Source organism: Caenorhabditis remanei, chromosome II, assembly GCF_010183535.1.
Source record: "Caenorhabditis remanei strain PX506 chromosome II, whole genome shotgun sequence".
NCBI lineage: Eukaryota > Metazoa > Nematoda > Chromadorea > Rhabditida > Rhabditidae > Caenorhabditis > Caenorhabditis remanei.
In genome coordinates, this window is record NC_071329.1 from 4,910,300 (window position 1) to 4,931,481 (window position 21,182).

Below are 21,182 nucleotides of genomic sequence, written 5' to 3' on the forward strand. Positions count from 1 at the left end.
AGAATCAAGGCGTGCTACAGCGTCCCTGACAGAATCGACGGAAACAATGAAGGTACCTCCATGAGTGTACGGGTGGGATGAGCTGAGAGAGTGAAAAAGGAAGGAAAATAGGAGGATGTAAGTAGTGAGTCAACACCATATGTACATAAAAGCGTACAAATTGTGCTTGAATCGAGATAAGATCAGCGATTTATAGTTTTATTAGAACAAAATCATATAAAAGAGAAGTCATGTCAAAATTCAAGAACTGAAAATGCTTAATGTTCCGCCAGCGCAACAAGTCAAGAGTACATTATAGCACTATTAAAGGAATAAAATAATACAATTAAAGGGTGTAGGATACAACTAGTGAGTTTAATCAGCACCATACGTAAAATCGAACAAATTGTGGTCGAATTAAGACTGTCCCAACAGTTCCGTCGCTTCGACGGATATCATATCCGTCTTTGACCACTATGGGCCCATAAGTCAATTGTTTGGAATGTCTGGCTTCATCCAATAGTACCTCGTGATAATTCGTTCCTTTTAATATAACATCCTTATCTAGAACCAGATCATCAAAAAATAAAAAGGTCACCAATTCCATTCTCGGGTTCGATCCTTTCATCCAATGTTTCAGAAATCGATTGATCCCTTTATCAGTGATAGCTGTTGATCGAATGTATATTACCTTACTATTTATCATTAACAAGTCATCCAATTCCATTCTCAAAAAAGGAATATCGTATCCGAGAAACAACACATCCAAGTTCTGAATTAAAATGTTTCTATACATGCTGGGGTCCTCAAAACTTCGACTGCATGCAAAGAAACGTTTGATGAATGGGAATTGTCTCAACACCATCTGTGCGCATTCCAAACTACAGGGATCCATGAATCTAAGGGATTCTATCTCAAATCCTCTGACTGTTTCTATCAGGGAGCTCATATCAACCTCTCTAGCAAACAAAAGTGCGTTCTCTTCAGGAAAAGAGAATATATATTGGAAATGAGCTAACCACTCTCGGATGCTGAGACCTGGATTTCGGTATTTCACCCGGTTCTGTACATGGTTAGTGTCACGCATCCCTATTACACGAATTGGCATATAAACTGTAATCGGTTCGATGTTATTATCTTCCTTTTCCGGATAGAAATTCCAAATCATGGGTGACGTAGAATTTCTGAAATCGTCGATTTGAATTCTGATGATATTATCAACTAACAAATTGATATCATTGATTTTCAAGTTGAGAGATTTGACCACTTCTTTAGTTTTTTTGGATGCCAGAGAGAATGAGACTCTGAAAACAAAGGTGTTGAAACAGAGAACTTGAATATAAAAAACTCACATATCAACATAATCAATGCTATAAAGCACATGATGTAGTGCCTTTTTTGGAAGGCAAAGGAGAGAGAAGGCAGCCGACATGACAGTGAATGAGGGGAGAGTGAGGTGGACCTGTCTTGGTCTTGGGTTAGATTGGAGTGACGTGGCACGGAAAAGAAGTCGATCACCACACATATACTTTGTGTTGTTTGTCCGCGATGCTCTAGAGAGGCTAGGCCATATTTGGCATTACACATCTATTCATATTGTCCTTACACACCAGACTCCTTATTCTAATTGTTGTTAAAGACCTTCCCACGTCACTCCTATCTAACCCAAGACCAAGACAGGTCCATCTCACTCTTCCCTTATTCTTCATCATACCCGATCCCCGCTGCAAGCGCGCTCTATTGACATTGCTATAGGGTGGTCACTGCCTGTCCCCGACCCGTCAGTCTCGTTGCCACGTCACGTCTTCCCACTGGACCGTCCTCATTCTCCCCTCATTCACTGTCATGTCCAGTGCCTTCCCTCTCCTCCGCCTACCAAAAAAGGCACTACATCATGTGCTTTATAGCATTGATTATGTTGATATGTGAGTTTTTTTCAAAAATTCAAGTTCTCTGTTTCAACAACTTTGTTTTCAGAGTCTCATTCTCTCTCGCATCCAATAAAACTAAGGAGGTGGTCAAATCTCTCAACTTGAAAATCAATGATATCAATTTGAAAATTGATAATATCATCATAATTCAAATTGACGCATTCAGGAACTCTCCGTCGCAGATGTTGTGGTATTTCTATCCGGAAAATAATAATGATAGAATCGAACCAATTCCAATTTATATGCCAGCTCGTGTAATGGGGATGCGTGACACAATTCCTCCACAGAACATCGTGAAATACCGAAATCCTGGTCTCACCATCCGAGAATGGTTAGCTCATTTTCAATATATATTCTTTTCATCTAAAATTCACTCACTTTATTTTACTAGAGAAACATGTAAATTTGATATGAGCTCTGTGAAAGAAACGATCGGAGGATCCGAGATAGGAACGCTCAGATTTTATGATTCCTGTGGTTTGGAATGCGCACAGATGGCACTGAGACAATTTCCATCTGTCAAATGTTTGTCCGCGGGCAGTCGAGGTCTTGAGGACCCCAGCATGTACAGAAACATTTTGATTCAAAACTTGGATATGTTGGTTCTCGGAGAGCCTACTACGTCTATCAGAATTGGATTGGATGAGATGTTATTGATAAATAGCAAGGAAATATACGCTTGCTCATCAACTATCACTAATAAAGGGATCAATCGGTTTCTAAAACATTGGATGAACGGATCGAACCCGAGAATGGAAGTCGTAAACTTTGATTTTCCTAATGGCCGGTTTCCGGATAAGGATGTTTTATTGAAAGGAACGAATTATCACGAAATACTATCGAATCAAGTCAGACGTTACAAAAGACATGAGAAGATCATAGTGGTCAAAGGCGGATACGATATTCGTCGAATGGACGGAACTCTCGGGACTGTTACAATTCGACAACGACTTCAAATACGATTTGTTCTATTTTTCGTATGGGGTTGATTTAATTCACTACTTGCATCTTACACATCCTTTAATTGTATCTTTTAATTTTTTTAATAATCCTTAAATTGTATCCTTTAATTGTTATGCTGGTCGAACATTAACTTAAGCGTTTTTGAATTACATGGTATTTTTTTAATGTGATATTGTCCTATTAAACTTCGAATCGCTGGTTTTATCTGTATCTCCCCGTCTATCTTATCATTAATAAATATCTTGATTGTCAAATCATCCCCAATTATCTTTCACTTTATAACGGATGCTCACTGTCTACATTTGTTCTTCACCCATCGAAATACAGTTAAATATCTAGTACAGTGTATCTAGTACAGTACCGGTCAAAAGGTTAAAAAAGGTTATGGAGTTCCGCCGTTTTCAGTGGAAAATACCCTACTTTGAAAGGTTGTTACGGTATAACGGATTGTCCCACAGAGTAAATTATGTATAAACCATACAGAACAAAGGTACATAGACCTTCATTTTTATAGTTGACTTTTTTGTACGGACAACAAGATAAGTATCGACAAAGTAATTTTTCCCTCGAATCGACCAATTTCAGTGCAAAATAAAGCGATTTTTGAGATGTCTCCTTAAAATGAACATAACTCTCTAGGGAGTGTCTGTACAAAAAAGTTGTCAACTACAAAAATGGAGTTCTATTCTTGGCCTGTATGATCTATCAAAAATCTACTTGATGGGACAATCAGTATTACCATGAAAAACTAGTAGAAACTAGTATACATTGCCTCGTCTATTTCTTAATCGGCTCATTATCCACACTGATTATGGAAACGTGTGGACAGCAAATAGCTCAACTTTGTGGTGCTGGTGGTCTGAACTTGGAAAAGAAGCCGACACTTGTCCGTCAACTCTCACTATAAATATCTTCTTTTGTGTTACAATAACACTAATTCTATGCCCATGTCTACATCATTTGGTCAGACAACACGCCTAACTCCTGCCTTTCGCTTTCGTTTCCCCTCCCAGACTACAATTATCGGTGCTACGCAATCTGGCAAAACTACTCTATTACGTAGTATTATTGAAAATTCGAGCCGTACATTTGAAGAACCAATTTACAATATTTTTTGGTTTTATGGTGTTGACACTCCTGGAATCCCAAGATATTTACCAAATCTTCGAGCAATTGAGGGAATACCAGACATTGAGCTACTAAAAAGGCACAAGGACGAGAGAAACATTGTTGTATGTGATGACTTGATGAATTTTTTCGCCAGGGACAAAAAATCAATGCACCTATTGAATGACCTGTTTTGTTTGTATGCTCACCACATGAATTGTGCAATCTTTAATTTGGTACAATCTGCATTTGCACTACCACCCACCACTCGAAACAATAGTACATATTTGATTTTGATGCGAAACCTTTCTGATGCGGCACAAATTAAAAACTTACTTGTACAACAATTTGGTCAGAAATGGCGTGGAGCTTTCGAAGCATACCAGGATATAATGTCGGAACCCTATCAAGCAATGCTAATAAATAATGACCCCTTGGCACACTCGAGTATGCGAATCCTTTCAAATTTCACAATGCACAGTCTCTCAAACCCCGAGAAAGAACTGCAAGTCCAATGGAGCGCACACGCATACCCCAGCCGGCGGCAATTTTTTTTTTAACGTTCGAATGTTGTATTTTTCACTCTTCTTTGTTCTAATATTGATTTTTCGTGTATTTTTTCACTTTTCTGATAAAGTTGTTGATATTTCAGTACAATCATCGTGCAAAATCAGGTTCAAGGCAGATTCGAGACTCGCGAAATGGCGGAAAGATGCAATTTTTCCCGAAAATTATTTTTCTGGCGGTTAGTTAGCGATCGGAACGGGTTATTCTTCTCCGATGAAACTTTTTCAGGGCCGAAACACGAGTCACATCATCAATACTCAAGATATTTCAACGAATTAATGCGACATTTGGCTAGCGGTTAGAAAGAATAAACTTAAAATACTTCTCCGCCCGTTATTTTCAGATTTCGTCGGAATTCTCTTGCTGGAAACAATAATTTATTGGAAGAAAATTTCTATTCCTCTTTGTACCAAGAAGAACCAATATCAAAAATAAGATTGAAATGGGATAATCGATCGACGATAAGAGTAGCTTTCTGAATCGGATCCCGAACAGCGGCAAATCGAACGTTGAGCCTGTTGAAGATAGCATGCAAGCTTTCGATTCCTTGCTCAGTCACTCTTCCCCAACTACGATAACGCTTCAGATATGGAATGAGATGTGACGACAATAAATGAAGCTTTGGAGTCACAGAAGCATCTGGCTGAGCTTCGCGAAGATTTCCAACAAATCTCTCCATAACTCTCTCAATTTCCTCAATCTCGTCATCATTTTTCACTGAATTCGAGGCGGCCGACATCAATGTAGCAAGATCCAACATCACTGATCGCATCAAATCGATTTTTACTTTTTCTGAAGCGTTTGGAGCTCTTCTGCTGTTAGAAGTGAAAACCGCAAGGACTTTATCAATGGAAGAATGACGGAGAAACTTTCGAGCCTGGTTCCCTGTCAAATCTTGGTACCAAATTCTACTGTCACATCCGATACTTCTGAGGGCAGCTTCGAGAAGTTGACGAGTCGACACTTCACTTCGAATACGGGAGCCTTTAAGATGTTGCTCCAATTTCAATCGCTCATTATCAGCAACTTCTAATATATCCTGAGCTTGCAGGAGCTGCTCATTCACCGATTTCTGAATTTCAAGGGCCAGAGAGAGACGATCGGGAATCGACGGAATCATTCCATGACGACAATCCAAGCAAACTGCATTCGATTGGTCCATCAGAAGTCGCTGCTCTTCCGTAATGTAAAATGCGCAAACATCGTGTACGGCAGCTTTACACGAAGTGCACTGGAAGATAGAAGAATCCCGAAAAGAAGACTTTTTAGAAGATCCAACAATACAAAACGAAGATGTGCAGTGAGAAGAATTCTTTTGTTTTGGCTTTGTAGTCTTGCAGTTTTTTTGAATGGTAGTCACGGCATCGTTAATTCTTTCCAGTGAACTTTCTAGAGAATCAACTAAATTAGTTGTTTCTTCTGTTTCCAAAACCAATTTCTTCAAGTCTTTCTTTAGTTGTTTCAGATTTGCTGGAGATGATGAGCCAGTGTCAAAGTTGATAGCCATTGCAATGAGCCAATCGATACAATAATACTGACAAATTCCAAGAATTGTGTGGACTCCAGGAGGGCCAGCGTTCAAAGGATCAACATCGAGAAGAGGAACGCCGGTTTTTTTGAGATCGGAAAGAGTACGAATTTCTCCGGAAAACTCAAAATCGAAATTCTCAAGACTGGCAGTGTCGGACCCATGTGTAGACCATGCTAAATTGCACACATAGCAAGGAGTTTTGGAGTTTTGTCCTGCGTGACCGTACATTGCCGACACAAACTTGCAGTCTCCCAGTGGCTTCATGACAACAGCTTTTTCAACATTATTGCTTCCATCAAAATATCGAACACTATGAAGTTGGTTTAATTGATCGAAAACCGATGCAAAATTCTGTTTCAAAAGGGAATGACTGTCGTTGCCTGTGTAAAGGCCAAGGAGAAGTACTGCATGGGGATCATTGGGAATGTCGACGTTTTCTAAGACGATGACAAGTTTGGTTGTGTCAGAACCCTTGTCTCCACCGACTCCAATAACGATGTTGTCTTTTGTGCCATCATCGAAACGAAGACGTTCATGCCGACTCAACATTTCCAATCGTTTGGAGAGAAGTTCGTGGACGTCATTGGCCTTTACAAGCGCTGTTTCTGCCATGATTTGCTTCCCACTTCGTGATGGTTTCATTACATTCTGACGTTCAAATGTGTAATATTTGGAAGTTGCGAACGTCTTCTTTACTTCTTCAATTTGATGGCGAGATGCGAAAATGTCAATATGCAAATGTTGTTTTGTAAATTGCTTGAAATCTTTCAAGAATCCATCTGAAAGCTGATGCTTGACAACAGTGAAAAAGCTATTCCAGGGTGACAATTTCAAAGTAAACTTCAAATCCTCATCTTCGTCGGCCATCTTCAAGAAGTCATACAAAAAAGCGTCAACGTTGAGAGGTCCCACAAATGAAGAAATCATTTTAATAATTCTTTCATAACGATCTATTTTAGTTTCGTTGGTCCTAATCAAATTATATTGTTTCAGACATTTTCCGCGGCTCGGCGACTCTTCGACCAGTGTGTCTACTCGTTTCTGCAGTTGGTCAGCTCTAGATTGGAGATAGGTGCCTTCCTTCTCTTTTTCGCGAAATGAGGATAATAATTGCTCTTTTTCATGATTTTTTTCAGCAAGAATAACACATTTTTCACTTTTTATATGTTGTATCTCAATCTCTGCATCTTGAAGTTTCTTGTTTGCCAATTCCAGGTTCTCTTTCAGCTCTTCGACCTCTTTTTTCAAATAGAATACTTCTTTTTTCAGTTTTGGAAACATAGTTTCTTTTTCTGCTTCGTGCTCAATCTCGTGGTTTTTCGCAGCTTTGAAAAGAGACGCCTGTTTTGCGCGTTCTATTCTTGCAATTTTATTTCGGGAAGGTGCCATTTTTCTGAAATTGTTATAACTAAACTATGTTTAAAGTTGATTTCACACTAACCAATTGGATGGAATCCTGTTCTCTTGGCACGGAACCCGTATTATAATGTACCCAATTGTTTGAACTTCTGGAAAATCATAGATTTCAGCAAATAATTGAGATTTCACATCACATAAAACGAGATTTTTGAACAAAAAACAATAAAATTTCACATAATTAATGGTTAATGTGATGAATATATCAAGAAAAATCAATTATTCTTCTAAAAATCATGATTTAATGGCTCTTGTGTACTCCGTTTGCTCAATTTTTGAAAAAAAACCCGTGCGTCACGTTGTGGAATTTTCAGCTTCAAACTAACCGCAATTCACCATTTTTTAATAGTTCTATCTCAATTATAGCTCAAAAAATTCGTCATATTTTTATCTACATTTCTGTAGGACGGTTCACTTTTTAACCCAATATTTTTCCAGAAATCGTGAAAAAACTGAATTTTCAGGCCAAAACTTCGATATTGATAAGCTCCTTCATTTCTGTTCCAATAATGGTATTCTTTTCTTCGAAGTGTTGCTTTTGCCGTTTTCTTGTCTTGTATTGGACGATTTTCACTATTTACTTCCTTTATTGTTTGTAATTTATAAAAAATCAAAATTTCCAGTTGAAAAATTAATAAAAAATTATTTCCGACTACTGTAGCGCGCGGCCTTTGCGCTCCGTTGAGAACTTTCGCTTGCAGTTGTTTTTCGGGGTTTGAGAGACTGTGCAATGTCTTATCCTATAGCACATGTGCCTGTATAAAATTTAGTTTCAATTGTGTATTTTCACCAAAAATGATTGAATTTAAATAAAATGTTTGTCAATTTCACTCGTATTATTCCAAACATGTGCCCAAGAAAATTATTTCATCACATCTCTTTCCTCTCTATGTGTACATGGCCGAGGCGAGTGGCCGAGTCTACAGCGGAGCGCATTTGCTTTCGAGTCCCCCAGCCACCACCAGAATTCAAAAGCGCCCTTCCCCTCCTCCCCTTCCCCTTTATGTGTGTGTGTGTGTGTGTGTACATGACCGAGGCGAGTGGCCTAGTCTACTGTGGAGCGCATTTGCATTTCGAGTCCCCCAGCCACCACAAGAATTCAAATGTACCTAAATGGAAAGGGACAAGGATTTTCACATTCAGCAGTTTATTTGGGTGACAAAATCGTAAAGGGAAAGATTATTTTGAGAAAAAATCGAAAGAGGTGGAATATTTTGAGAAAAAATCGAAAGAGGTGGAATATTTTGAGAAAAAATCGAAAGAGGTGGATTATTTTGGGAAAAAAATCGTAAAGGGAAAGAATATTATGAGAAAAATAAAAAGAGGGGGCTATTTAGATGGAAAACTCACTATCGGAGTTGTGGTGAGCTGTTGTGGACGGAGTTGTGAGGAGTGTGATGGATGAGTGGGGGGAGAATGCGTATGCCTGAAAAAAATAGAATTTATGAGTAAATTTGGAGTAAAAAACTCACTATCGGAGTTGTGGACGGAGTTGTGAGGAGTGTGATGGATGAGTGAGGGAGAAAGTGGCGCTGAATGTGTATGCCTGAAAAAAAAGGATTTTATGAGTAAATTTAGGTAAAAACTCACTGTTGATAATGTGTTGAGTGGTCGAGTGGAGGCGTGCGGGAGAAAGAGAATCAAAAATCAAAGTTGTAAAATATCGGGGCTCTGATGTTTGCGTGTGGACGTTCTGAAAAAAACTCTATATTCATATCATGGAAACCTGTTATTATATGAAATTACCGTTTCTCCATTGAACTCTCTCTCCTACATTCAAATAATGGAGCGAGACGGTATCCATGGCCGCATACCACATTTGGTCTTTCCGTAAATTCAGCACTCTCCAGTTGGACATTGTCTTTGTTTTCAGAACCTCCATGCCAGTCACTAGACGTGATCTCTAAGCGCTCTGGATCTGTAACAATATCTTAAAAATCAAAAGCCGTTTTTTAATTTTTTTTAAAGGTTCTACTTTTTTTTAGTTTAAGTCAAAAAGTTCAAGTCAAACATTTTAATGTGACTTTTAGGGTGGAGCATTTAGAAAGAACATGGCAAAAAGTTGTACGAAAGTCATTGGACGTTATAATTTTTACCAGATACAGTAGCTTGCAGTAAGACATACAATTTAGCCTTTTTCAGTTAAAAATGACCAACTTTCAGAGGTTGTTACGGTATCACTGATTGGCCCACACAATAAATTATGTATAAATCATATAGATTAAAAGCAGGGCTCTATTTTTGTAGTTGACAACTTTTTTCTACGGACACTCTTTAGAGAGTTATAGTCATTTTAAGGGGACATCTCAAAAACTCTATTTTGCACTGAAATTGGTCGATTTGAGGGAGAACTTATTTTGTCGGTAGGTAACTCTCTAGGGAATGTCCGTACAAAAAAGTTGTCCACTACAAAAATGAAGATCTACTTTCGTTCTGTATGGTTTATACATGAATTACTTTGTGGGACAATCAGGTGATACCGTAACACCCTTTCAAAGTTGGTCAGTTTCAACTGAAAATGGTCAAGTTGAATATCTTGCTGCACGGTATTGAAACTAATCTACCACGAAAAATTGCTAAATCTAGTTAAAATTTTTTGATATCACTATAACACAGCACCTGCCTGGCATACGATAACTTACCTCAAAACTCCTCCATGGTCCAAGAAGACATTAAAATAATAGAAAAAAGACGAGAATTCTAGAAAAATCAATGTTGAACGCCTATTCCGTTAAGGCATTTAGAGAGACAATGATCTGGTTGAGATGAGAATGTAACAGGGGGACTAATAGGCTCCGCCCACTTTCCCGGTCTCTCTTAGGACACGCCCTCTTTCTCGCTTCCCACGCAAACAATGAATCGGATAGTGAGTGACACATCTCTTTGTGTCGGCATATGTGAGAATTCTCATTTTTCTCAGGCAATCATAATCGGATCAAAACGGTAATGTGAGAATTCTCACTTTTGTTCTCTCTCAGATGGAGCGGAGGGGAGGGGGAGGAACAAAAGAAATGTGAAGGTATAATAATGCCGACGTGGAGTATTACATGTTTATTTTGTGGAGTCAATATAGAACTGCTGATAACAATAAGTCGCCCCTTTTTATATGCTATAGGGCGTGGTTACTTATGATATTACAAAGGTAATTGCGTTTCTCAGGAGGGAGACTCGACGACGTACACAACAAATTTTTGGTAAAAAATTGGAGAAAAATAAGCATACCGGATAATTGGTTCCAAAATTCAACTCGTTTCGAATTTTTTGGAGTTTTTTGCGAAAAAGTCAAATTTTTGACTAAAATGGCTTCAGTGGTATTTCAATATTAGTTTATTATTCAACTAGAAAATATCACAATAGAACTCTGAATCAGAGCTCGAAAGCATAAATATAATGTAACAAACCGGGTATTTATACTTACAGTACCGTCCAAAAGGTTGTAAACTTTGGCCAACTTTGAGAGTGTGTCATGGCAATACTGATGGTCCCATCAAGTTGATTTTTAATGACTTATACAGAACGAAGGTAGAGCTTCATTTTTGTAGTTGACAATTTTTTTGTACGGACGCTCCGTAGAGAGTTATGGTCATTTTGACACGACAGCTCAAAAATCGAACTATTTTGCACTGAATTTGGTCGATTTGAGAGAGAAATTATTTTGTCGATATATAAATTGCTCAACTGTGCGGTTACCTCATCTCTGGACATCCGGATTGACGGACACAAAGATATATTAATGTCTGTGTGTCCGGATGTCCGGATCTGTTTACTGATCTGTAACTTCTCAGAGAGGTCTTGTACAAAAAAGTTGTCAACTACAAAAATGAAGCTCTACCTTCGTTCTGTACAAATCAATAAAAATTTTCTCGGTGTGACATTCAGAATTACCATGACACACTCCTTTTGGACGGTACTGTAAGTATAAATACCCGGTTTGTTACATTGTATTTATGTTTTCGAGCTCTGATTCAGAGTTCTATTGTGATATTTTCTAGTTGAATAATAAACTAATATTAAAATACCACTGAAGCCATTTTAGTCAAAAATTTGACTTATTCGCAAAAAAACTTTTAAAAATTCGAAAAGAGTTGAATTTTGGCGCCAATTATCCGGTATGCTTATTTTCCCCCATTTTTTAGCTGAAATTTGTTGTGTACGTCATCGAGTCTCCCTCCTGAGAAACGCAATTGCCCTCTCATTTTTTTTGTTCCCCTCCCTCCCCTCCGACCCATGGATAGCAAAAGTGAGAATTATCACATACCGATTTGATCCGATTATGATTGCCTGAGAAAAATGAGAATTCTCACCTATGCCGACACAAAAGATATAACAAGGAAAGAAGGAGAGGATCAAGGCCGGAGAAGGACAGGAAAATGAAATACGACTATTTCATACACGATTTCGAAAGGTTGTAACTTAAAAACTGGGAAAAAGCTAGTTTCCGACAAATTTCATCAAAAAACTGGGGGAAAAGTAAGCATTCTTGTCCAGGGGCCGAAATAAATGGCGCCAAAATTCTTAATTCAAAATTTTCGAATTTTTCAAAACATTTTGCGAAAAAAAATAATTTTCGACTATGAATTAGAATTATAAGGAATTCTAAAAAAAAAATTAAATGTCTAGAAAATGTTGAGAAAAATTGGCTCTTTTTTGAAACCAGGAAAAAACCTTATTTCCGACAAATTTTAGCTGAAAAAATTGGTCAAAAATCAATTTTTAAGAGAAAAAGTCAAGTTTTCGAATATGATTCAGATTTAGAGGAAATTCTGAAAAAACATTAAAAATGTTCAGGTTTTCGAGGAAAAATTGAAAAAAAAAAGTAAAAAATTTGGTTCTTTTTTTTTTGAATCTCGCTAACTAGGGAAGGTCGTGAACTCGGTCTGGCGTTATGGGTCGTGACCTATATCATTGGAAAGCTGAAATCATGCTGATTCCAAATATATATTCAGTTTTTGCCCTCGAGGCATGGAAATTAAGAACAACAAGGTCAAAAAATGAAAAATTATTGTTTTTTTAACGCGCAAAAGTTGCAAAAAAAATTTTCGCGTGTCAAAAAGGCAATAATTAGTCATTTTTACAAACTTTGACCTTGTTTTTCTTGAACGCCAGGCCTCGAAGGCAGCAACTGAATATATTTGAAATCAGCATTTTCTCAGCTTTCCAATGGTATAGGTCACAACTCATAACTCCAGACCGAGTCCACGACCTTCCCTAGTAAGCCACTAACATAATCCCCCTTATCCCGTCCTACTAAAAAGGTGTCATTAAAAACGGAGAGATAGATTAAATGGCATAACTGACCCCTTCTTATGACGATACTTGACCGCAAAGTGTCACCTAGAATAGTCTTGATGGATCACTAAGCCGAGTTAATAAGCAGGTTGTCAATGAGTAGAAGAATGGAATTGAGATTGGTATCTGTGAAGAATCGTGGAAGCCGAGAATAGGAGATTGGTGTTGTAGACCACATACAGTACAGGACAAAAAGGTATCAACTTTGGCTGTTTTCAGTGGAAAATTACCAATTTTGAGAGTGTGTCATGGTAATACTGATTGTCGCATCAAGTAGATTTTTATGAATTATACATATCAAGGGTAGAACTTTATTTTTGTAGTTGACAACTTTTTTGTACGGACACTCCCTAGCAAGTTACATATCGTCAAAGTAATTTCTGCCTCAAATCGTTTCATTTCAGTGCAAATTAGTGCGATTTTTGAGCTGTCCCCTGAAAATGACCATAACTCTCTAGGGAATGTCCGTACAAAAAAGTTGTCAACTACAAAAATGGAGCTCTACGTTCATTCTATATGATTCATTAAACATTTTCATGGTGTGACATTCAGAATTACTACGGCACACTGTCAAAGTTGGTCATTTTCCACTAAAAACAGCCTAAGTTTATACGTTTTTGTCCGGTACTGTATTTAGTTGAAAATATTCTAGACGCAGAACGAAATTTCATTTTTCACTAGAAAAGGCGATTTTTAGTTTTTTATTCTTCCGTTTGCACTTAATCCTCCAATCCTCCAAATAACGTTTTTTTCACAAATTGCCTGAAAATCAAAAAAAAATTCAATAAATTCCAAACTTTCCCACCAAAATATTGAATCTGTCTTTGTGTCTGTCTGTTTCCACCTAATCCTGAGAACTTTTTGTTATTTTATTCCATTGACCAGCTGTTGGTTAATTCCATTGTGTTGGAATGACTAACTGGGGTAGCTCTCTCCGGTCACCTGCAGTCATAATTAAACTACAGTACTGCCCATAAAGAATGCGACACTTGCAGTTTTTAGTTGAAAATGGTCAACTTTGTGAGTGTGGGACGGTATCCCTGATAGTCTCACAATACTTTTTGTTTATTGACTATACAGATCGCAAGTAGAGCTCCATTTTTGTAGTTGACAACTTTTTTGTACGGACACTTCCGAGAGAGTTATGGTCATTTTGAAACAACAGCTCAAAAATCGCACTAATTTTCAATGAAATTGGTCGATTTTAGGGAGAAATTACTTTGTCGATATGTAACTAGCTAGAGAGTGTCCGTACAAAAAAGTTGTCAACTACAAAAATGGAGTTCTACCCTTGATCTGTATGTTCCATTAAAAGTTTTCTTGGTGTGACAATCAGCATTACTATGGCATACTCTCAAAGTTGGTCATTTTCCACTGAAAACAGCCAAAGTTGATACCTTTCTGTCCGTTACTGTACGTTAAATCTTGAATACAAGTTTTATTGGGAAATGAAAACAATTGTGGTTACATTTGAGGATTTTTTATGTCAATTTGAATAAAAACCCTGACCGAGAATCTGTTAACACTCGCTGACAGCTGAAACGACTGCTACGATTATAATTAAATATGGGAAGCTGGGAATCATTGGATTGGAGGAGTATAGGACTAAGTGCAAACAGACAGACACACAGACAGACAGATTTCCTCAACATTCCCTCCATTTCCCCTCTTATCCTATAGCTCATGTGCCTATATAAAATACATCTTCAAATATGTCAGCATGTTTTTTTTGGAATTTAAATAAAATTTTGTCAATTTCACTCGTATTATTCAAACAAGTGCCCAATAAATGATTTCACCACATCTCTTTCCTCTTTCATCTCCTTGTGTATATGGCCGAGTCGAGTGGCCGAGTCTACCGCGGAGCGCATTTGCATTCGGGTCCCCCAGCCACCACCAGAATTGAATGTACCTAAATGGAAAAAAAACGGGATTTTCAGATTCAGCAGTTTATTTTGAAAAAAATCATAAAGGGATGGAATATTTGAGCAAAAAAATCATAAAAGGAATTGGCTGCTGAGGAGAGTGGAGACGTGTGGGAGAGTAGAGACGAGCAGTGAGGAACGAGGGTGAGGTGTGTGGGCCTAAAAAAAAAGGATTTTATGAGTAAATTTAGGTAAAAAAGCTCACTCACGATGATGTAGTGGAGCGTATTGTAGAGGAGACGTGTGGGAGAGTAGAGACGATGAGGAGCGGCGAGGTGTGTGGACCTGAAAAAAGGAAAAGTTGGAATTGACACAACAAGGAGAGAAACTTACCTTTAGAACATGTGGAAATTCCACATGTAAAAACGAGGAGGTCTCGTGATCTCGCGAATTGGGCGCGGCAGATCTGTAACAATATTTTTTTTAAATACGCCTTTTTTTTTACAAAACTTACCGTATGACCAATTCAGTGCTGCCCCAATGTTTAAATAGTGGAGCACTACACTATCCATTGCGGCGTACTGTAGTTGGTCTTCCCGCAATTCTGCCGACGCCCAATTACTCATTGTCTCACACTTCCTTAGATTGAATTCGATATCATGAGCGTGGGCGCGTAGTGTGCGCTGCTGTCTAATCTGCCCTCGTTCGTGTATTCCACTTGCATGTCCGCCCATGGTGCAGTGATTACGTCATTCTCGTCTCCAAAGGTCACGACTCTTCTCCCAATTGAATTTATTAATCTTTTGACCTCTTCAAACTCGTGTCTGGTTAACTCGTGGACTTTCAGCAACAAAACTTCGTGATCTCGTGCGTTGTAGAAGCTGAAAGAGTGCGACATTTGTAACTATTCTACCACGAATTGCTAAATCTAGTAAAAATTCTTTGATATCACTATAACACAGCACCTGTCTGGCATACGATAACTTACCTCAAAACTCCTTCGTGGTTCAATAAGATATCAAAATAATAGATAAGAAATACGAGTATTCTAGAAAAATCAATTAAAACGCCTATTCCGTTAAGGCATTTAGAGAGACAATGATCTGGTTGAGATGAGAATGTATCAGGGGAACTAATAGGCTCCGCCCACTTTCCCGGTCTCTCTTAGGACACGCCCCCTTTCTCGCTTCCCACGCAAACAATGAATCAGATCGTGAGTGACACATCTCTTTTTGTCGGTATATGTGAGAATTCTCATTTTTCTCAGGCAATCATAATCGGATCAAAACGGTATGTGAGAATTCTCACTTTTGTTATCCCTCAGATGGAGCGGAGGGGAGAGGGAGGAACAAAAGAAATGTGAAGGTATAATAATGCCGACGTGGAGTATTACATGTTTATTTTGTGGAGTCAATATAGAACTGATAACAACAAGTCGCCCCTTTTTATATGCTATAGGGCGTGGTTACATATGATATTACAAAGGTAATTGCGTTTCTCAGGAGGGAGACTCCTGACGACGTACACAACAAATTTTTGGTAAAAAATTGGAGAAAAATAAGCATACCGGATAATTGGTTCCAAAATTCAACTCTTTTCAAATTTTTTGGAGTTTTTTGCGAAAAAGTCAAATTTTTGACTAAAATGACTTCAGTGGTATTTCAATATTAGTTTATGATTCAACTAGAAAATATCACAATGGAACTCTGAATCAGAGCTCGAAAGCATAAATATAATGTAACAAACCGGGTATTTATATTTACAGTACCGTCCAAAAGGTTGTAAACTTTCGCCGTTTTCAGTTGAAATCGGCCAACTTTGACAGCGTGTCATGATAATTCTGATTGTCCCATCAAGTTGATTTTTAATGACTTATACAGAACAAAGGTAGAGCTTCATTTTTGTAGTTGACAACTTTTTTGTACGGGCACTCCCTAGAGAGTTATGGTTATTTTGAGACGCCAGCTCAAAAATTACACTATTTTGCACTGAATTTGGTCGATTTGAGAGAGAAATGACTTTGTCGATATGTAAATTGCTCAACTGTGCGGTTACCTCATTTTTAGATATCCGGATTGACGGACACAAAGATATATTAATGTCTGTGTGTCCGGATGTCCGGATCTGTTTACTGATCTGTAACTTCTCAGAGAGGTCTTGTACAAAAAAGTTGTCAACGACAAAAATAAAGCTCTACCTTTGTTCTGTATGACTTGTACAAAATTCACTTTATGGGACAATCAGTAATACCATGACACACTCTCAAAGTTGGTAATTTTCAATTGAAAACGGCCAAAGATTACAGCCTTTTGGATGGTACTCTTCGGCTCCGGCCTTATCTGATCCTCTTCTTCTTCTTTTTTATATTCCTGCGGAGGCGTTGGTTAGACGTTGTGATATCCAGATTCTCTGTGCCGCATCTGGTTGACCTTTCCGCCGCGGCTCCCACAATTGATGTCTATCCTCTGCTCCTCTCGGGGTCACCTTCTCTCCGTCGTACTTCTCCTCTAGATGTTTGTGTGCCAGCTGTTCTTCCAAGTGCTCATACTCCTCAACCACTATCATCTAGCGGCATCTTGATCTTGATTGATGGGTCGGCTTGTCGTCCACAACATTGACTATGACTCAGAATTGGAAGATTGTTTTGGTCACTGTTAAGAAAATCGAGAGTGGGGAATTCGTGTTGGAGACCACTTTTTAGTTGAAAACATGCCAGACGCAGAACAAAATTTCACTAGAAAAGGCGATTTTTAGCTTATTATTCTTTTGTTTGCACTTAATCTTCCCATCCTCCAATTAACTTTTTTCACAAATTGCTGAAAATCAATAAATTCCAAACTTCACTGGAAAAGGCGATTCTTACTATTAGTTTATTGATCTGTAACTTCTCACAAAGGAAGTCTTTGGAGGGTCAAAAATACCTATTATCAAACTTATAGGTCGTTTGAAAGTGACGTTTCCAATGACTTCCCTTGTCAGAGAGATCTCTTACAAAAAAGTTGTCAACTACAAAAATGAAGCTCTAGGTTTGATCTACGACTAATACAAAAACTGACATTATCTATCTGTCTGTGTGTCTGTTTTTTTCATTTAATCTTCCCATTCTCCACTACAACGATCATTCACAGTCTACAATATTTAATTATTCAACTTCCAATACACATTTATATCTCACAAATAGCTTGAAAATCAAAAAAATCCAATAAACGCAGTTTTCCCGCCAAAATATTAGCACTCGTTTTTGATGTATTATGGGAAAAGAAGTGATGTCGAGATGATTTCATTTTCCATTGATAACATTGAATATCTGTCTGTCTGTTTGCACTTACAATTAGTTCTCCCTGTGAACATTTCCTGTTATATTACGAAAGCAATCGTTTCAGATGTGTTGAGTGATCTCATTGCTGTGTCATTTCAGCTGTGTCGAGTGTCCGTGGCGCGAACCCAAGATGGCGCAAACAGACGATTGCAAACGTCCTTTCTTGTCTAATTCCGACACGAAACACAGCTGGCTGTGGTTTTCAATTTTTTTATTAAAAGAAGATAGAATAGATGCTCTCCTCTGGGTATCAGCCAGATGGTGAATCATGAAAAAACAGTAAGTTGGAAAACGAGACGAAAGTGGGAGAGTGTACACTATACAATAGAGTACAGACACCAGCATCGAGAATTCCAGAATTATTTTTGTCATTACGATCTATTAATAAACACCTGTTCAGTTAACAAAAGTTATTGATAAGTGCTCCATATCTTTGAGGGTCCACTCATGACAATAAGAATCTTAAAAGTATTCATTTTACAGTTACACTATACACTTCCAGATAAATGTCTATCGTAACATGGTTCAAATAAATCCCTGGCAAAAAATGAAAAAAATTCCGGAATTCCCTCAGAGTGGTCTCGTACAAGAAAGTTGTTATAAGAGGCGTTGTCTGTAAGATGAGGATTCCTCTTGGCACAGTTGCAAAAAGTTGTTTCAATCCGAACTCTTTTTACAGCATATGTACCCCTATGGTAGTGATTTACAAAAAATATGTCACCAGTCCCCTATGACGTCATCATAGGAAAATATGCTCCATAATCGACTTTTCACCCAAAAATTCATAAAATTTTTAATTTTCCAGATAACTTCGGGAAACTTTCGTAACATGTTAGAAATGTTTTTGGCTACTTTTACACAAATTTCCAGCTTCCCAGACACCCCAGAAACAGTTCAATTGAATTTCATTTTCATGTTTTTTCAACATTTCTCGAAAATTCCCTCTAGAAATCCTCAAATTTCAAATCGTATTCGTATTCCCCGCTAAAAGTTCTATTAGGTCCAATTAAAAACATCAAAAAGTAGGGGGACCATTTTGAGATATTTCGATTTTTTCAAAAATCACATAAGGGTCCCCCCTTATGAAAATTTCATTTTTGAAAAAAATTTCAAAAAAAAATTAACTTCGAAAACAATTGGAATGTTGATCAAACCCTTGAAATAAGTCACACACAAAATAAAAGATCTCAGAAATGTGTTTGAACGGATTCCGTTTTTTTTGTTCATCCAATTTTTTCCAGTTTTTTCCCGTTTTTATCAATAATTTGTACAGAAGTCCTCAAATTTTAAAGGATATCCTAATTCCTCACAAAATTTAACATATGGTTCAATTGACATCATTGAAAAACAGGGGGACCATTTTGAGATTTTTCTATTTATTTCGAAATTCAGATAAGGGTCCCCCCTTATGAAAGAAAATTTTTATCAAAAAAATAATTCAACTTTTTTTGATGCAATAGACGTTGAGAACATCGATAAAATATCGGAAACATTTTTCTATAGTTTGAACGTCTATTGCATCAAAAAAAAGTTGAATTATTTTTTTGATAAAAATTTTCTTTCATAAGGGGGGACCCTTATCTGAATTTCGAAATAAATAGAAAAATCTCAAAATGGTCCCCCTGTTTTTTAACGATGTCAATTGAACTATATGTTAAATTTTGTGAGGAATTAGGATATCCTTTAAAATTTGAGGACTTCTGTACAAATTATTGATAAAAACGGGAAAAAACTGGAAAAAAGTGGATGAACAAAAAAAACGGAATCCGTTCAAACACATTTCTGAGATCTTTTATTTTGTGTGTGACTTATTTCAAGGGTTTGATCAACATTCCAATTGTTTTCGAAGTTAATTTTTTTTTGAAATTTTTTTCAAAAATGAAATTTTCATAAGGGGGGACCCTTATGTGATTTTTGAAAAAATCGAAATATCTCAAAATGGTCCCCCTACTTTTTGATGTTTTTAATTGGACCTAATAGAACTTTTAGCGGGGAATACGAATACGATTTGAAATTTGAGGATTTCTAGAGGGATTTTTTGAGAAAAGTTGAAAAAACATGAAAATGAAATTCAATTGAACTGTTTCTGGGGTGTCTGGGAAGCTGGAAATTTGTGTAAAAGTAGCCAAAAACATTTCTAACATGTTACGAAAGTTTCCCGAAGTTATCTGGAAAATTAAAAATTTTATGAATTTTTGGGTGAAAAGTCGATTATTGAGCATATTTTCCTATGATGACGTCATAGGGGACTGGTGACATATTTTTTGTAAATCACTACCATAGGGGTACATATGCTGTAAAAAGAGTTCGGATTGAAACAACTTTTTGCAACTGTGCCAAGGCCCAACACAAACATTCTCACTCTTACAGATAGTGCCTCATAAACAAAAATGAAGCTCTAGGTTTGATCTACAACTAATACTAAAATTGGCATTATCTGTCTGTCTGTGTGTCTGTTTGTTTACACTACTTTAATTAAACGGTGATTCGCAGCTTTCCATAGTTTACAGATTTCCATTGATTACTTTACCTCCAGCACACATCTATATCTCACAAATATCTTGAACATCGAAAAATCCAATAAATCTCAAACTTTTCCACCTAAATATTAGGGTTCCACATTCCGATCAACTACAGTCACAAGTCCACGATTTGTGTTTGTGTTCCCTGGTGCAAATAATACCTAGCCTAGTGGCCACTTTGGTCGCAATTGCAAATGTACTCTTATAGACTAGGACTCGAAGAAAAGAGACCGGTTTACGGGAGTTGGTTTATTTGAATTAGATACTCTTTTCTTCTGGAGTAACTATTTTATTTCAAACGGCATACAAAAAATTTTACAAAAAATAATAACTTTAAAATTTTACAAAACGAGCTCCCAATATTTCGGCCATTCCCAACGTTTCTCCCATCTCATCACCGATTCCAGCTTTTTCTGATATCTTCCATGTTGTTGAAGATATCCCGCAGCCAATCCATATCCTCTACAATCTCCAACAGATCATCACGAATTGTTTCCACTTGATGCATTTGAGCCGTAGTTGGAGTAATCTGAAAGATTGAAAATGCTATTTATTAATGGATTATTGAGTAAAAATTTCATATTCACAAAATCATTTTTTCTCAAAACTTACTGTAGCTCTAATCCAGTGCAGGGCCGATGTTGATGTTATGGAGTACGATGGCGTCCATTGCAGCGTATTGGACTTGGTCAT

General features: G+C 37.4%; 6 protein-coding genes across 6 annotated transcripts; 1 reads left to right on the forward strand and 5 right to left on the reverse strand.

Annotated features, from left to right (window-relative positions):
- Positions 1–358: 358 nt before the first annotated feature.
- Positions 359–1,504, reverse strand: GCK72_004595 (uncharacterized protein; the record flags this gene model as incomplete). Its single annotated transcript, XM_053724779.1, has 2 exons — positions 359–1,283; positions 1,332–1,504. The coding sequence occupies 2 exons, from the start codon at positions 1,502–1,504 to the stop codon at positions 359–361; spliced, it is 1,098 nt and encodes a 365-aa protein (XP_053588973.1).
- A 320-nt stretch (positions 1,505–1,824) lies between these two features.
- GCK72_004596 (uncharacterized protein) lies at positions 1,825–5,732 on the forward strand (the record flags this gene model as incomplete). The annotated part of the gene is made up of 5 exons (XM_053724780.1): positions 1,825–1,904; positions 1,957–2,894; positions 4,633–4,725; positions 4,776–4,844; positions 5,599–5,732. The coding sequence occupies 5 exons, from the start codon at positions 1,825–1,827 to the stop codon at positions 5,730–5,732; spliced, it is 1,314 nt and encodes a 437-aa protein (XP_053588974.1).
- GCK72_004597 (uncharacterized protein) lies at positions 4,942–7,467 on the reverse strand (the record flags this gene model as incomplete). The annotated part of the gene is made up of 1 exon (XM_003091317.2): positions 4,942–7,467. The coding sequence occupies one exon, from the start codon at positions 7,465–7,467 to the stop codon at positions 4,942–4,944; it is 2,526 nt and encodes an 841-aa protein (XP_003091365.2).
- Positions 7,468–14,748: 7,281 nt separating this feature from the next.
- Positions 14,749–15,382, reverse strand: GCK72_004598 (uncharacterized protein; the record flags this gene model as incomplete). The annotated part of the gene is made up of 4 exons (XM_053724781.1): positions 14,749–14,867; positions 14,918–14,993; positions 15,042–15,114; positions 15,159–15,382. 4 exons carry the CDS (start codon positions 15,380–15,382, stop codon positions 14,749–14,751), a joined length of 492 nt encoding a protein of 163 aa, XP_053588975.1.
- A 1,627-nt stretch (positions 15,383–17,009) lies between these two features.
- GCK72_004599 (uncharacterized protein) lies at positions 17,010–17,213 on the reverse strand (the record flags this gene model as incomplete). The annotated part of the gene is made up of 1 exon (XM_053724782.1): positions 17,010–17,213. The coding sequence occupies one exon, from the start codon at positions 17,211–17,213 to the stop codon at positions 17,010–17,012; it is 204 nt and encodes a 67-aa protein (XP_053588976.1).
- Positions 17,214–20,883: 3,670 nt separating this feature from the next.
- Positions 20,884–21,182, reverse strand: GCK72_004600 (uncharacterized protein; the record flags this gene model as incomplete). Its single annotated transcript, XM_053724783.1, has 2 exons — positions 20,884–21,018; positions 21,102–21,182. 2 exons carry the CDS (start codon positions 21,180–21,182, stop codon positions 20,884–20,886), a joined length of 216 nt encoding a protein of 71 aa, XP_053588977.1.